The 17,109-nt window shown below is 38.1% G+C and overlaps 1 protein-coding gene across 3 annotated transcripts in view; it reads right to left on the bottom strand.

The window, feature by feature from the left end:
* Positions 1-17,109, bottom strand: part of CARMIL1 (capping protein regulator and myosin 1 linker 1) — a 361,962-nt gene that overhangs the window by 197,076 nt on the left and 147,777 nt on the right. For all 3 annotated transcript variants that reach the window (XM_008055062.2, XM_021710921.1, XM_021710920.1), the window contains exons 3-5: positions 16,713-16,763; positions 10,940-10,999; positions 799-920 (exon numbers count right to left, since the gene is read on the bottom strand). In XM_008055062.2, the coding sequence (XP_008053253.2) occupies positions 799-920; positions 10,940-10,999; positions 16,713-16,763 (233 nt within the window). The remainder of the gene's footprint in view (positions 1-798; positions 921-10,939; positions 11,000-16,712; positions 16,764-17,109) is intronic.

Below are 17,109 nucleotides of genomic sequence, written 5' to 3'. Positions count from 1 at the left end.
GTAGAGATGAGGTCTCACCAAGTTGCCCGGGCGGGTCACGAACCCGCGGGCTCAGGCAATTCACTCACCTCAGCCTCCCAAAGTGCGGGATTACAGGCTGAGCCACCGAGCCTGGCCATGAACTATTATTTTAGGGAGCTTTCTGACATAAACATCTCTCTGTTTTTCTCCTCAGCCAACCTAATACTCCCTTTGCAACAACCCACACACTCCACCAACTGTGAATTCTGGTATATAAGCACATTATCCTGACATAAAATTCTTAACCCAGAAAAAAAAAAAGAGGTATGAATGAACAAAACTTATTTATGTTCCCAATGTGTATCTCAAAAAACTAAGAGGACCGTGAAAATGGTTAATATTTATGTTCAGCTTTTTTTTTTAAGTTTCTTCTTACTATAAATAAAAAAGCAAATAAAGTAAAGAGTTCTCTTTCTTCATTAACACTATACCTGATACCTTTATATAAGACACACGGCCCCTGGCATTCTGCTAATAGCTGTGAGTAAAATTCAGACTAGTGCAAACCTGAAGTTCTATTTAAAAGGTTTCTGTTTTAGTCTTGTGAATAGAAGTGAAAGGATCGCCAAATCCCTTCATCGCTCAAGCACTTTAAGGAATAAAGCATAGCCCTACAGAAAACCTCAGATATAAATCACAGGGGTTTGAATTAGGGTTTTGATATTTAATGTTTACAAGAAGGAGAAAGTCTGAGAGATAAACTAAGTGAAAGGGCAAGAAAAGCATTTTTGCATTTGCCATTTTGAGGAAGAACAAGTTTTTCCCAGAGGAACTCACACTGGAGAGAGGCCTGGAAATATCTTCCTCAGGCAGGTGCCAATGTGAGCCAGCACGTCGTTCACATCCTCAGGTGACGCCATCTTCATAGAGATGCTGCATTTCTCAGTCTCCACAACCATCTGCAAGAACCGGGTTGGACATTTCTTAATAAGGAGTCCAGTTCCTTCCATTTTTTATTTTAAATGTTGTAAGCTACATAGTCACACAGATATACGCTAACACAATATCCTCTTTTTAAGAAGCACTTCCTTAAAATAACCCTCTTAGTTTAAGACCCAAGAACAGTTTGGATAGAGGGTGGAGGTGTTGTCAGAAACATGGAAGAACTGAAATGCTTCTAAGGGCCAAGCTGGCAGATTCAAATAGGAAATAAGCAATAAATTCCCACATTTGCATATGACTTCTCCTTTCACCAACATATAGTCTTACAAAGTTTGTCATATTTCTGCTATCCACTGTAAGTATAACTGTATCTTTCTGTGAGTACCCAAGTGCAATCTGATAGCTATCTTTATTTTATTTTTGTTTCATGTTTTAAAGACAAGAAACCTTATGAGGTATTTAAATAGAATGTTAAAACTCTTTGCCTGGGAGTAAAAGAAAAATCAAATGCTTATAGATCTTTCAAACTTTCTAAGAAGGGGGAATACTTGGAAAGGAATCTATGAAGGTAACAAGTTAATAAAATGTTTAGTATTAGGTTTAGTGTTAGGCAAAAACTAATTCCTATAATTAACTGCTAGAGTTGTCAAAATTTATATCAAAAAAATGTTGAGACTGAGGTCACACAGCTAGTCCTATAAATAAGTATAAGTCAATTTGAAAAAAATGGGCAAGTCACAAAAAGGATAAAAAGTTGAATATAGACACATTACAAATAAGAAGACTCAATTTCAAACACATTTTAAAAAGATGACGTTATCTTGAATCTCAAAAACTTTTATATAAACTGAGCATGGTAGCTCATGCCTATAATCTTAGTTACCCGGAAGGCTGAGGTGGAAGGACAGCTTGAGCCTAGAAGTTTGAGAACAGCCTGGGCAACATATTGAGACCCCATCTTAATTTTTTTTTCTTCCAAAATTCAGCCCTTTTAGATGATCACGTCATCAAAATATTCTCACACACTTCCTGTTCTTAATTTATATAAAAATATGACAGGGAAACACTGTTCATAATGTGCTAACTACCCAACTGCATTAACAAAGCATTTTTAGATTTTATCTTAGGTTTTTCTAAAATTAGCCAAACTGAAAAATATAAGAAGTTAAGTCTTTCAGTACATTTTTGCTAAAGGAAAAGTAATGCGAGGTATCTGTCAAAATGATGAGATTTTTTAAAAAGTGAGTACTTTTTTTTTTTTTTTGAGTTGGAGTCTCACTCTGTTGCCCAGGCTAAAGTGCAGTGGCACACTCATGGCTACCCAGCATCGACCTGCTGGACTCTGGCGATCCTTCTGCCAACCTTTCAAGTAGCTAGAACTACAAGTGCGCACTACCATGCCGGGCTAATTTTTTATTTATTGTAGAGACAAGGTCTCACCAAGTTGCCCAAGCAGGTCTCAAACCCGTGGGCTCAGGCAGTCCATTTGCCTCGGCCTCCCAAAGTGTTGGGATTACAGGCTGAGCCACCAAGCCTGGCCAGTAATGTACCGTTTTTAAGATGTTATTTTTTCATACATACCTCTAGAAGAATCTGTCAACAAGTATTTAATAAATACCACCTCTGTGCCAGTTAGTTGTATGTAAAAACAAAATTTTAATCCTAATTTTCAGCATGTTCTTCAAAAAATGAAAGGTGAAGCCTTTAAAATTTTTAAGGTAAAGGCTGCATTTGTCTTCCAAAAGTTGATCCAAATATAAAAAAGAGTATTATCATACCCAGATGTGTTTCATAACCAATCCCAGGAATCTATGAAGTGTCCTAAGTAAGACTAAAGATACTTTGTGTGGTTAGGCTCCTATGTTTCATGTGCACATATCTGTGCATTTGCATGTTTTTAAAAGCCAGACACTGAATGTGCCACTGTGTCTGGTGTCTGTGCTCTATATCCCACCCCCAACATTCCCAACATGGGTAATTATATTTTTCACTACAGGGTACTTTCACATTCTTCACACCTAGTGCATCTATTCAGTTCACAGTTTGGGTGCGAGTAATTAGTAATTAGCTTATTCTAATTCCACTTAATCTTAACACCTAATCATCTTTAATTGCACAGGATTGAATAGAATGACAAGGAAGAAAAAAAGGTGACAGGTGGAGGAAGAAATGAGGCCTTCAATTCAACCGTACATGAAACCACTCACAAAGCCCTGCATAAGATGTCACCACCTTTGCATAATAAAGACTGCAACAAAATGATAGAGGTGGAACCAACACAATAAATCACCTTATCATAAAATAAGAACTCCCCATCAAATACCCTTTTCCCTCCTACTTCAGCTGGGGAGGAACAGAATGTTTAAAACACATTTTCTTCTCTTTTTTTGAGTTGGAGTCTCACTCTGTCGCCCAGACTGGAGTGCCATGACCGCTCCCGGTCACCGCAGCCTCAACTTGCTGGGCTCCGGCTATCCTTCCGCCTCAGCCTTCCAAGTAGCTGGAACTACAGGCGCGTGCATCCACGTCTGGCTAATTTTTTTATTTGTTGTAGAGATGAGGGCTCACCAAGTTGCCCAGGCAGGTCTCGAACCCGGGGCTCTGGCAATCCACTCTCCTCAGCCTCCCAAAGCACGGGATTACAGGCTGAGCCACTGAGCCCGGCTAACACATTTTCTTTAAAACACATTTTCTAGCAGGATGTAAACCATGACCACTAATACACATTTAAAACAATAATCAGAGATCAAGCCTGTAGTATCTTATTTATGATTCAAATTTCCAACCCCATCTCATCTCCTTTCTCTCTACCTCTCCCCCTCTCTCTCTCTTGAGGCAGGGTCTCACTCAGTTGCCTCAACCTCCTGGGCTAGGGTGATCTTTCCACCTCAGCTTCCCAAGTGGCTGGGACTACAGGTGCACGCCACCATGCTCAGCTAATTTTGTTGTTGTTGTTGTTAGAAATAAGGTCTCACTGTGTTGCCCAGGCTGGTCTAAAATTCCTGGGCTCAAGCAATCAATCCTATAGCCTTGACCTCCCAAAGTGATGGGAGTACAGGCAGAAGCCACCACGCCCAGCCTACCTCCTTTTTTAAGGTAGAAGAACCTGACTAAACTTTAAGAGCAGCATTTTTTTAAAAAAACTAATCCCAGTCAGGCTCAGTGGCTCAGGTCTGTAATCCCAGCGTTTTGAGAGGCTGAGGTGAGTGGACTACCTGAGTCCGTGGGTTCGAGACCCACCTAGGCAACATGGCAAGACCTCATCTTTACAATAAATCAAAAATTAGCCGGGCGTGGTAGCACGCACCTGTAGTTCCAGCTACTTGGAAGGCTAAGGGGGAGGAATGGCCGGAGCCCAGCAGGTTGAGGCTACGGTGGCCGGGAGCGTGCCACTGCACTCCTGTTTGGGCAACAGAGTGAGACTCCAAGTCAAAAAAAAAACAAACTAATCCCAGTCAACAGATCTGTGAGGTGTTCTTCTTTTCTCTAACAGAAATACTGACCTGAAGGGTGGTTTACCAGTATCTCTCTGTCACATAACAATTAACTCTATTTAACTCACAGCAGGTGTTCAGTTATATAAGAAACAGTCCAAAAATTATATTACTATAAAACTGCTGATCTCAATTTACTGACCAGGAAGGCAACAGAACTCAAAAAGTGCTATGGAACTGAGACTTATACAATAAGTAAATAGCAATAAAATAGCAATAACAAAAATCACATTTCACTAACTCAGTAACACATTCACTCACTCTGACATACTCTGCAATGTGTCTGTCCCAGGAATTTCATCTGAATTTAAAAACTATAATTAAATTATAATAAAAATAGCAATGATAAACCGGGCTCGGTGACTCAGCCTGTAATCCCGTGCCTTTGGGAGACTAAGGTGAGTGGATTGCCTGAGCCCGCGGGCTCGAGACCCGCCTGGGCAGCGAGACCTCATCTCTACAATACATCAAAAAATCAGCCAGGCATGGAAGCGCATGCCTGTAATTCCGGCTACTTGGAAGGCTGAGGTGGAAGGATCGCTGGAGCCCCCAGCAGGTCAAAGCTGCGGTGGCCGGAAGCAGCCACTGCACTCCAGTCTGGGCGACAGAGTGAGACTCCAACTCAAAAAAAAAAAAAATAGCAGTGACTAAAAAATCAATCCCAGAGACCATTAGAAAATAATTCCTATCAAGGCTAGGTTGTAAGTGCCACCAACAGACACTATCATCCTTATGATTTTACTTTAAGAGAAAAACTAGAGACATCAAGGAACCTGGGGATACACAGGTAACAGGTTCTCAACTTTTGGAACACTACAAAAATCAAGTGGTGCACTTGATAAAACTGCAAATGTCCATCCCTAACATTGGGATCCTAACTGTTCTGTGTGTATGTTATTGTGTGTGTCTATGTGGGAAGGTGCGATGTGACATAGAGAGGGATACTACCAAAGGGGTCTGTATTTATAAAAAGCACCACAGGCAACTCCCACAAACATCAATTTTTTTTCTTTACTTTTATTTTGTTTTTTGAATCAGAGTCTCACTGTCACCCAAGCTGGAATGCAGTAGCACAATCATGGCTCACTGCAGCCTTGACTTCCTGGACTCAAGTTACCCTCCCACCTCAGCCTCCAAGTAGCTGAAACCTCAGACACTGGGCTAATTGTTTTTATTTTTATTTTTTGTAGAGACAAGGTCTCACTATGTTGCCCAGGCTGATCTCAAACTCCTGCTTCAAGTGATTCTCCTGCCTTGGCCTCCCAAAGTGTTATGATTACAAGCATGAGCCACAATACCTAGTTACATCAAATTTTAAATACCACTAGGTTACTGATACTGCCAGTCTCTGACCTGCTAGCCCCTTTATGGAAGCAGTATCAATGTTTACCATAATTTCGATTCCAAGATCCATACCACTAGACAAAGTTAAGCTGAAGCACTGCTGTAAAGCTCTTCTCTTGATACTTAAACTGATAGAACCATTTCACAGGGCTGAGGCAGCCTGCTTTATAGACACACAGTTCCTCTGAAGAGTAGACATATTGAAGGGGGCAGGATTACAAAATGTGGTAAGACCAATTCTGGCAGCCACATGGGAAAATTAGTCTTGCTGCATCAACATCCTTTCTCATAATTAAACACCACAGTCAAATCAGATTTTGATATAACCTTGGCATTAACATGTCACTAATGCCCTTCTGCTCCCATCCCAGCCTCCAAATCATAAATATAAACATTCCTGAATTAAGACCAGCAAGAAAGCCCTGGTTATGTCATTATGCCATCATTCACGAGTGATCATTCACCACTGCATATGTTTGCCCATTTGGGCAAACATATGGTGCTGTGATTTTTCTTTCAAACTCTAGTTTCTGGAGAATGATAAACACATAAGATAAAACATTGTTCTAAGATGAACTGTGGAAAAGTTCCAAGGATTTGAATACAATCTCAATTAACATAGTGACAATTTTGGCAATTTTTTTCTAGGAACATTACCAGCAGATTCTACAAACACAAACACATACATGTATACATTTTCTTTATAGTTTTAAAAGCTAAACAAAAAGTCAAAGAAAGAATATAATAAAGATTGAAGCAAGTATCAATGAACTACAAAACAGAAACTTAATAAAATCAATAAAGAAAATCAATGAAACCAACAGAGTAGATTCTTTGAGATGACCAATAAAATTGATAAACCTCTAACTCAACTGATATAGGGAGAGAGAGAACCAAACTATCAATATCAGGAATTTTACTCTACAGATATTAAAATGACAACAAGTTGACACTATGAACAACTTTATATCAATAAATCTGACAACTTACATTAAATGAACAAATTTCTTAAAAGACACAAACTACCAAAGCTTACTCAAAAAGAAAAACATGAATGGATCTATGTCTATTAAAGAAATGGACTTGTAGTTTAAAACCTTCCCAAAGAGAAAACTCAAGGCCCAAATAACTTTGCCAGTAAATGAACTAAACATTTAAAAAGAATTAGTACCAACTCAACATAAAAAAAAGAGGGACTACTTCCCAATTCAGTCTATAAATTCATGATTATTATGATACAGAAGCCAGCCAAAAACATTTTTAAAAGACTAGAAACCAGTAACTCACAAATATCAATGCAAAACTTTCTTCACAATATTTTAACACATGGACTCCAAGAATTATATATTTTTTTAAATTTCATGACCAGTGGTGTTTATCCCAGAAAGGAAAGGTTGATTTGCTATTCAAAAGTCAATCAATATAATTCAACATTTTAACAAGCCAAAACAAAACAAAAACAAAAAAAAGACACAATAATCTCAATAGATTTTTAAAAATTGACAAAATCCAAACTAATTCCTGATAAACATTCCCAGTAAACTTTCTCCAACCAGGTAAAGGGCATCTATAAACACCTATGGCTGACATCACACTTAACAGTGAAAGAATGGGTGCTTTCACTCAAAGATAAGGAATACGACAGCAAATTTTGCTCTTGTCACTTCTATTCAGCAGTGTCCTGGAGGTACAGGGATAATTGCCATGGTCTGAGATTTTATTTCCCCCTATTTATAAGCCAAGAAGTTAGCCTGTCACTGTTTCAGGGCTGCTGGAAGAAGAAAGGAGACACCTGAGTCAGAGATTTAGGACTTTATTATTCATGGCACAACAAAGGGCACAAGCACCATATTTGCATAGATTCCCCCTGCCCTCAAAGTCTCACAAGGTGATGTGCTGGGAATTCAGATGGATGCCTACAAACACAGTGGTTGTTTACAGAAAAAGAACCCTTGGGCTTGGGGAATCTACTGTTTTCATGGTAAGCAGTTAAGCAAGCCTACTCTTTGTTCAAATGGAAGTGTTCTATCATCCCACAAGGTTGTTCACTGCAACCATAATCCTGAGAAACTGTCTTGGTAAATTGGCACAGCACTCAATTATTGGCATACTCAGCAAGACATATATGAGTACAGTATGAAATACCTATAGAGGAAATCTCCCAACAGCAATAAGGCAAGAAAAAGAAAGAAAAGGCATTCATACTGAAAATAACGGGCATCCATCCATACTCACAAATGACATCAACTGTAGAAAATGATAGAATCTATTTAGAAAAAGCTACTTGAACTAATAGGTGAGTATGACAAGGTAGTAAGATACATGATGAATACACAAAAATCAATTGTATTTCTAATACCAGCAAGAAACAATTAGAAATTAGCATTTTTTTAAATGTTATTTAGTAGCATCAAAGAACGTGAAATACTGAAGAATAAACCTGACAAAATATATATAAGATCTGTACGTTGAAAGCTAAAACAAAATACTGCTGAGAGAATTTTAGAAAGATCTAAACAATTGGAGAAATATACAGTTTTCTTGAGTCGGAAGATTCCACATTATTAAGATGTCAGTCCTCCCTAAATTGATCTAAAGATTCGTCGTAATCCCATTCAAAATCCCAGTAGGCTTTTTATAGAAACTAGGGTGATTCTAAAACTCATATGGAATTGCAAAGGACCTAAAAATCACTAAAGCAATTTTTAAAAAGAAGAACGAAGCTAGATGACATACTATCTGATTTCAAGTTTTGTTGGAGAGCCACAGTAATCAAGACAGTATGATAGTGGCATTAAGACAAATAGATTAAAGGACAGGATTCAGAATTTATAAATACGCATACTGACATGGACAACTGATTTTGAACAAAGTGAAAACATGCCAGTGAGGTAACAATAGTCTTTCAAACAAGTGGTACCGAAAAAAATAAACATACTAAACATATGCAAAAAAACCCTTTGATCCATACATTGCTTTACATACAAAAATTACTTTAAAATGGATCATAGATCAGATATACAGGAAATATAGAACATTCTGCCACCTTGGGTTAAGCAAAGATTTATTCAATATGACACCAAAAGCATGACCCATAAAAGAGAATATTGATAAATTGGATTTCATCAAAACTTAAAACTTCTGTTCTTTTAAAAACACTGTTAAAAGAATAAAAAGAAAAGTCACAGATTGAGAGAAATATCTGATATCCAGAAAATACATATTCAAAAAAAAAAAAAAACTCCCCAAACTCAATAAGAAAACCACCTAGTTTTTAAAATGGCAAATTTGGCCAGGCTTGGTGGTTCAGCCTGTAATCCCACCACTTTGGGAGGCCGAGGCAGGTGGATTGCCTGAGCCCACGGGTCGGAGACCAGCTCAGGCAACTTGGCGAGACCTCGTCCCTACAATTAAATTAAAAAAAAAAAAAAATTAGTTGGGCATGGAAGCACACCCCTGCAGTTAAGTCTACTTGGAAGGCTGAGGCGGAAGGAGTGCTGGAGTCCAGCAGGTCGACACTGGGGTGGCCATGAGTGTGCCACTGCACTCTAGCCTGAGCAACAGAGTGAGACTCCAACTCAGAAAAAGAAATAAAAATTTAAAAAGAAATTTTTTTAAACAGCAAAATTGCAGAACCTTCACAAGGCTGAGAAGGGAAAAAAAAAACAGCAAAATTGAACTGACACTTCACCAAAGAAAATACATGATGGCAAATAGATAAAAAGACGTTCATGGCCAGGTGTGGTAGCTCACAACCGCAATCCCAACACTTTGGAGGCTGAAAAGAGAGGACCGCTTGAGTCCAAGAGTTCAAGACCAGGCTAGGCAACATAGTGAGACCTCATCTCTTCAAATAAAAAAAATAGTCAGGCATGGAGGTGCACACCTGTAGCCCTAACTACTCAGGAGGCTGAGGTAGAAGGATTGCCTGAGCCAAAGAGGTCAAGGCTGCGGTGAGTTATGCAGTGATCATGATCAGAGTACACTCCAGCCTGGGTGACAGAGTGAGATCCTGAGTCACAAAAGAAAAAGAAAAACAAAAACAAAAACACCCTCAACATATTCTGTCATTAGAGAAATGCAAAAGCATTCCATACCCATTAGAATGGCTAACATTGAAAAGGCCATACCAGTATTAGGGAGGATGTGGAGAAGCCAGAACTCTCACATGCTGCTAGTGGCAATATAAAATAGTACAACCACTTTGGGAAATAGTTTGGCAGTTTCTCAAAAAGATAAACACACTTATCATATGACTCAGCCTTTCTACTCCTAGGTATCTACACATGGGAAATCAATGTATATGTCCAATCAAAGACTATAAATATTCATAGCAGCTTTATTTCTTATAGCCAAAATGGGAAACAGCCCAAATATCCATCACCAGATGAATGAACGAAAAACCTGTTATACAGTCATACAATAGAACACTACTCAGCAACTAAAAAGAATGGATAAGATATGCAACAAAATAAATCAATCTCAAAATAATTAAACCTACTAAAAGAAGCCAGACAGAAAAGGGTACACATTGTAGGATTCCATTCATATAAAATTCTTAAAAATACAAACTATTGCAACAAAAAGCAGATGCCTGCAGGCTGACTGCAGAAGGGGACGAAGGGTGTTTGTTTGCTAAGATGTACAAGGAAATAGGTGTATGAGGAAATAGTGAGGTGATTAGTATGTTAAGTATCTTGATTGTGGTTTCACTGTCATATGTATGTGGACACATATCAAATTGTATACTTTAGTTTACTGCAGTTACTTATAGCTCAATAAGTTTTTTAAAACCTACATTTTATTAACACCAAAAAATTCATTTATTATGATATTCCCAGAAAGACCTTATATAGTAGTGCAATGGTTATGAAATTTTAGTGTTAACGCTTGTTGTACAAACTCTCTAAGGAACAGTATGCTCATGTTTACATCGCCAGCTACCACAAGAGCTAATTAGTTCTTCCCAAATTGAGTTACAGTAAATGTTTCTTCCTTATCAGAACAAATTCCCAACTCCTGCCCACACAGTCACTGTTGAGTCTCTCAATATGAAAATTCTATCTTCCCTAAAAAAATCTTATGTATTTACTTTGTCTCAAAAAACTTTCAATATTGAATCCAAAGCAGAAGACATGGTTTCAGGAACTCAAGAAAGAGCATGGCCTTGCAATGATAGGTCTCTTGTTCATACTCACCTGAGCTGGTTTGCTGCAGATGACTCCGTGAATCTCCAAGTAGCTGAAGGTTAACTCGAGCTGCAATTGAGGGGAGAGGGGGAAAGACAGACCTGCAATGAGGGTTTGAAAACATGCAATTCAAAGTAAAAGAAATGCTACAATTAGAAACAGCCAGAGAGCAAATAAAATACTGGAACATATTCTGAAAGTAGGCTGGTTTAATATCTCCATTCATTCCACAAGATACTGTGATTTATCATATTTCAGAAAAAGTATTTATTATTCACTTTACCAAAGGATTGAAAGGAAGTCGCAAGCCTGACTTCTTACATTTCATCCAGGGACAAACCCAAGAAAAACTTGTTGTACTTCTCCACTATTTATTCATTGAAAATTAAATGTATGAAAGAAACCATCTAAACATACTTTTTTCTTTAAATATTATAAAATTTACTTTAGAAACTCGTATCAGGATAAAGTCAATTCTCTTTTTTCCTTACCTCTTTGTATTATGTTCTGACCACTTATTAGAGTCATCCTTCCTTCCACCATCCTCCATAAAAACTATTATTTTGAATGGGTTTAGAGAAATAAAACCATATTTATCCAAATTAAACCCATTTTTATGCAAATAAATCCATATTTACACAAAGACAATACTTAGGAATTTTAAACGATGTTTAAATGGAATACATACAGTTAAATAAAAGTCTTCTCTCTGCATGTAGATAAATGATTACTTCCTTCCTGTTTTAATATTAAGTGTCCGTTCCTCTCTTCTTCTGTAATCAGCAGTTCTTTTTTTCCCCCCAATATATCCCCAGTCTTTCATTCTTTGCCTGTTTTCCCTGGTCAGTAGCCATTAATCTTTCTCCCAGTTTTGTAGTCTTTCATCTTATTACAGCAAACAGTCACAGAGCATGAGCTAGAGACAATAGGGGACTGAGTTGGATCAATTTATTTTACCCTCTCATGTTAAACTTAGAACTATAATGGCAAAAGATCACATTCAGAACCAAAGCTACAAGGGGATTCAGGACTGCTCCCTGGTGGTAATTCGTACCATGATCCACTGGTAAGCTAAATCTTAAGAGCAGAAAATCTCTCAATGTCCAGCTAGACATCGTAAAGTATGATGATGACAACTGGAAGTAGAAAGAAAATTCATCCTTTCATTACTCACTTAGTCAACTGACAGATATTTATGGAAAGCCCACTTACTATGTGCCAGCATTGGAAATACGAAGAGGAATGAGATGCATATTTTGTCCTCCAAGAATTAAATGCAGCATTGAAGTCATATGTTTAAAAACACTCAGAGTAGAGGTTTTCTTACCTATCATTATCAATATGTAGACATGGTTTAATTTTGAAAAGTCATTTAAAGAGGGGAATTGTTTTCTAAAAAGTATACATACCTATCTCCGCTATTTTAAAACTTATAAACATATTTTTGTTTGCCACCCTTTAATATAGTGCCACAGTTTCTCTGTAAGTCCACTCCTGGTCCTCCAGGGATCTTTCTCTATGAGCCACACACACATCCACCTTCCAATTCAAGTCTCTTTTAAAATGGAGTGAGAACTGGAAAACGCTTGTAGAGCAATGTGAGGGGAGGAGTTTTCTATATTATTATGCTCCTCACCACTCCCCCACCTTTAACAGTTGTCTGGTCCTTAGGACAGCAATTTTTAAAGCAATTCAATTTTATCAACATTTAGTATTTAATAGACATTCTCCTTTTGCACTTATATTTCATTGCTATATGAAATATCTTTCATCAAAAACATTTGCCATTGTAATTATAACTGCTATAAACAGGTTTGGAAACAAACTGACCCTTGGTGGGCATCTCAGTGAAAGAGTGGGGAAAAGTGTGAACAGGTATGCTCTCTTATAGCCAAAGAAGTATGAAAATACAGTTGGCATCAGCATCATCAGGAATAGAAATGGGCACCTTTGTCCAATTTAGCTCAGCAAGGTTGGCTGGAGGTCAGAGAAGGTACTCTATTGTACCTGGGTTTCCACTGGGATAGCAAAGGGCTAGGAAGCCAGGGAAGAGTGGTGCCATTTCAGCTAGGCCCTGAAGAATGACTTCAAGTCCATCAAGCAAATAAAAGGTGGAAAGGGAAATAATTCAGGTAGAAGAAAACAAATTTGCAAAGGCATAGAGGCATTAAAAAAAAAAGAAGAAGAAAAGGCAGAAATTAAAAGGAATAGATCTTGAAGTATCAGCAACTAATAGGGATGAGTTAAAGTCTGGTATTATTACTATTATTATTATTATTTTTTTTTTTTTTGATTTGGAGTTTCACTCAGTCACCCAGACTGGAGTGCAGTGGCTGCTCCCGGCCACCGCAACCTCAACCTGCTGGGCTCTGGTGATCCTTCCACTTCAGCCTTCCAAGTAGCTGGAACTACAGGCACTACCACACCCGGCTAATTTTTTGATTTATTGTAGAGATGAGGTCTCGCCAAGTTGCCCAGGCGGGTCTTGAATCCATGGGCTCAGGCAATCCATGAACCTCGGCCTCCCAAAGTGCTGGGATTACAGGTTGAGCCACCGAGCCCAGCCTGGTATTATTATTAATAGTGGGGAAGGGAATCCCTAAAACATACTGAAAGATATCATTGCAAGTTTCAAATCATTATCTTTTTATCACATCTGTGGCTATTTTTATCATTCTCTCACTCCAGCCCGCCCCAAAGACAGAATGTCACCAGATTAGATTTAGGAGTAGGAGGGGCAAGAAGACTAGTTAGGAAGCTCAGACAGATGCAGGCTGCGTGAATACCTGAGGACATTTTTTTTTTCATCAAAACCACAGATTAGTGATGGATTAGATAAAAGGAAGGAATTAGCACAGGCTATCAATAGCTTTTCCACCAGTCTCTTGCTCACCCCACCTGCAAGCCCTAGCAACACTGTGCCCTTCCCACAGGCAACAGAGCAAATCTAAATGTGATTAAATGGCTGCCATCCTTCGGTAACTCCCACCATTCCCCAGGCAGCAGTCCGTGCTTCAGCTCCTTGGCCAGACCTAGGTCCTGTCTACCTTTCCATCCTATTTTCCTCCACCAGAGCCTCCTCCACAACCCTCAGTCCATACTCCAGTTCCCCAAACGCACTGTGGTCTTCCAAACTGCTAAACCTTCTGAACAGCATGACTCTCCTTATTTGTCTGGTTGATGTCAGCTGACTTTTCAACCTGCCTTCTCTGCAAATCATTCCCTGATCTAATAATCACCCACCCATGACAGCAGAGTTTAAGCCTTCTGAGGTGATGGCTCAGTTCTATTCCTCCATCTGGATGTAACTGCAGAAGTATTTTGTAATTAATCACCGAGATGTACATCTCTGTTTTGTGCACTTGACCATATATGAGGTCCATCTCACAATAAAAAGACAAAAATGTGTTAAATTATATCAGTCCCCAAAGAGAAGACATCTATGCCATAATTAGTGTTGACTTTACACTAATGTTCTAAATATAATTATTTCCAAATTACTTTACACTAAAAGAGAAGACATCCATGTCATAATCAGTGCTTATTTTACGCTAATGTACTGAATGTCATTTTTTTTTCCTGAAAATCAGTATCATTGACACTGGTTTTACTTCTCAGTCAAGACTTACACTAGCACATAAAAACCAGCCTTCTACAAGTAGGAAACCTGCAAGTAGATCACTTTGGAGGAAAATCTGCATTTCTTTATTTGTGATACTAACAATATCGGGAATCAGAATCAATGTTCAAACTACCCTGGCCAGGCTGTGAAACATTGTATACAACATTCAAACTACCCTGGCTGGCTGTGAAACATTGTATACATCATGGGTTGAAGACATGCCTTGTCTCAGGGCAGAGCAAGAAGGGGATAGTGTAAGATCACCCAACAAATGGAAGACAGGTGACTTCCAAGAGGTAATATGCCTTCCACTGTGTCTGGACATATTAGGGTATGCATATTACTTAAGTGTCTTCTATTCTATACGGTTCTTGACTATCTTCTTAAGCTCATAAAATTTCTTTCTGCAATTAATTTCTCACCATTGAGATAATGCCTAATTCACTTCCTCATATCAAGCCTTCAGGCTTTTGGAGTTTTATTGGTTGTTGTTGTTGCTTTTGTCTTTCCTTTAGATTCAATGTATAGCTGGTTTAGTCCAACTTCATTGACATAATCATTGATTTTCTTTATAACAAATTATAAACATGTAGACTCGCTTTATATTATCAAAAGGAACTGGGACTAAAAGTCTCATTCCTTGGAGAAACTTTATAAAAGTTAACATTTGAATAATAAGAAAGAAAAAAGGCAGCAGGTACCCTAAGCCTATAGGAAGAAAAACGTGGGCTGGCATCTTCCGAAAATTCTGTGAAAATCATGCTAATAATTAGATTGCAAGTCCTAAAAGATCTATTTAATAAGTACCTGTAACATTATGGCACCCTATTTTGGTACATAAGTAGGAATTCACAAAACAATGGTTAAATGTTAAACTTTAAGAAACAAGAAAGGACTAAGAAGACGAGTAAATAATACTACAACCCAAACATGACAGCACAATAAGGCTGAATGCATCTACCAAACCTTAACATTTTCCTGAGTATGTGAGCAGGGGAGGAAGTTCGACTCAGTGAAAAGCAGAAAAGAGTAAGTTAATTCCTTTTTCTCCCCTTCATTATTTGGGAATCCTTAAGCAAGTCAACTTCGCATCTTTGAACTATTTTCCAACAGCTCACCTACAAGGTTACTATGAGAATTAAATGAAAGAATGTACTTATGTACTTAGTAGATAACTCATTAAATTCTAATAATAGCAATATAGTTAAGCAGAGGCTCCCTAGATTAGAATCAAGCATCTCTCAACTAGTAGTGGAAGACACACCTTAGCAAGTTACTGAACCACACTGTGCCATTTTCTCATTTATAAAAAAAGGGATAATAATGGGACCTACAGCTCTCAAGAGATAATATTAAGGATTAAATGATGTACTAAAACAACACTCAATCAATGTTAGTTTTCATCACTTTTTTAGAAAAAAAAAATCCCAATTTCCTGCTACCATTCAGTCTATATTTTATAAAAATAATCAATCCCTATTAGGTACAGAAACAAAATCAGACATTGCTATGCTTAATTCATGAGATACCAGTTCAAATTTTAATTTGCACCAAGTAATGAAGAGCACCTCATGAAAAATCTGTCAATCGTTTGAAGAAATAGTGGTGTCATGCTATTTTTTATAGGCAACACCAGAGTACAAGGAGAGTGACTGAAGTGGTTACATTACTGGTAATGTACTTTGTAGAGTTTTGAAGGTTATTTCCCACATGTCTAAAGCCTTAGAAAAATCTGCCAGTACTGGACTGAAGGTAATAAAAAGTAGACTTATGGAAAGAGGAAGCTAAGCCCCATTTAGGGGAGAAAAACACTGGGACATGGGGCTTCAGGGACAGGGGGACAAAATGCTTTACCACTTATCTTGGGAAGACTTTACACAAAGAGAGGGAACAAAGGAGCAAAAAATGGTTGTCATCCCAACCTTGAGATGCTTTCTGCAGAGAACATGAAAACATGAGCGTACTAAGAGAAGTCTGAACACATTAGCCTAAATCATAAATCTATGTAAGGGAGGTGTGAGTGTGTTGTGTTAGAGTTTGTGTAAGTGTGTATGTGTGCACATGTGTTTGTGAGAATGCATGTGGATGAATATGCATGTTTGTGTGCAGTATGTGTGCATGTGTGTGAATATTGGGAAGAGGAGCCTCATCAATGCTTACCTTGGTGGGAATTCGTGCTGTCACAAGGAAGGCACGGCATGATGTAAGCACCTGAAAGACAAGCAGCAGCGTAAGTACCAAAAAGTAGGACTGGTGGGCTATTGTATTACCATGGGACGTTAATGACACTTAAGCTTCAGAAGGCCACATGGCTTGGCTGCTGCCATGTAATAAGAATTAAGTGACCTGGGACAGCTTCTTGACCCTATAGAATTAGTTTTAACTTTAAGAATCCTTGTAATCTAGTTCCCTACTGAGCAAATCATTTGTGAAAGCTCAAGATAAGAAGTCCATCAGCAGCCCAAAAGAACAATAGATAATTTGGTTGAGGAAGCAAGACAGGTATCTTGACATATATATATATATATATATATATTTTTTTTTTTTTTTTTTTTTT

This window comes from Carlito syrichta, unplaced genomic scaffold, assembly GCF_000164805.1.
Source record: "Carlito syrichta isolate Samal-C Ts95f unplaced genomic scaffold, Tarsius_syrichta-2.0.1 Scaffold301645, whole genome shotgun sequence".
NCBI classification, from domain to species: domain Eukaryota; kingdom Metazoa; phylum Chordata; class Mammalia; order Primates; family Tarsiidae; genus Carlito; species Carlito syrichta.
Note: the sequence above shows the minus strand (reverse complement) of the source record. Positions and strands in the feature narration are given on the sequence as shown.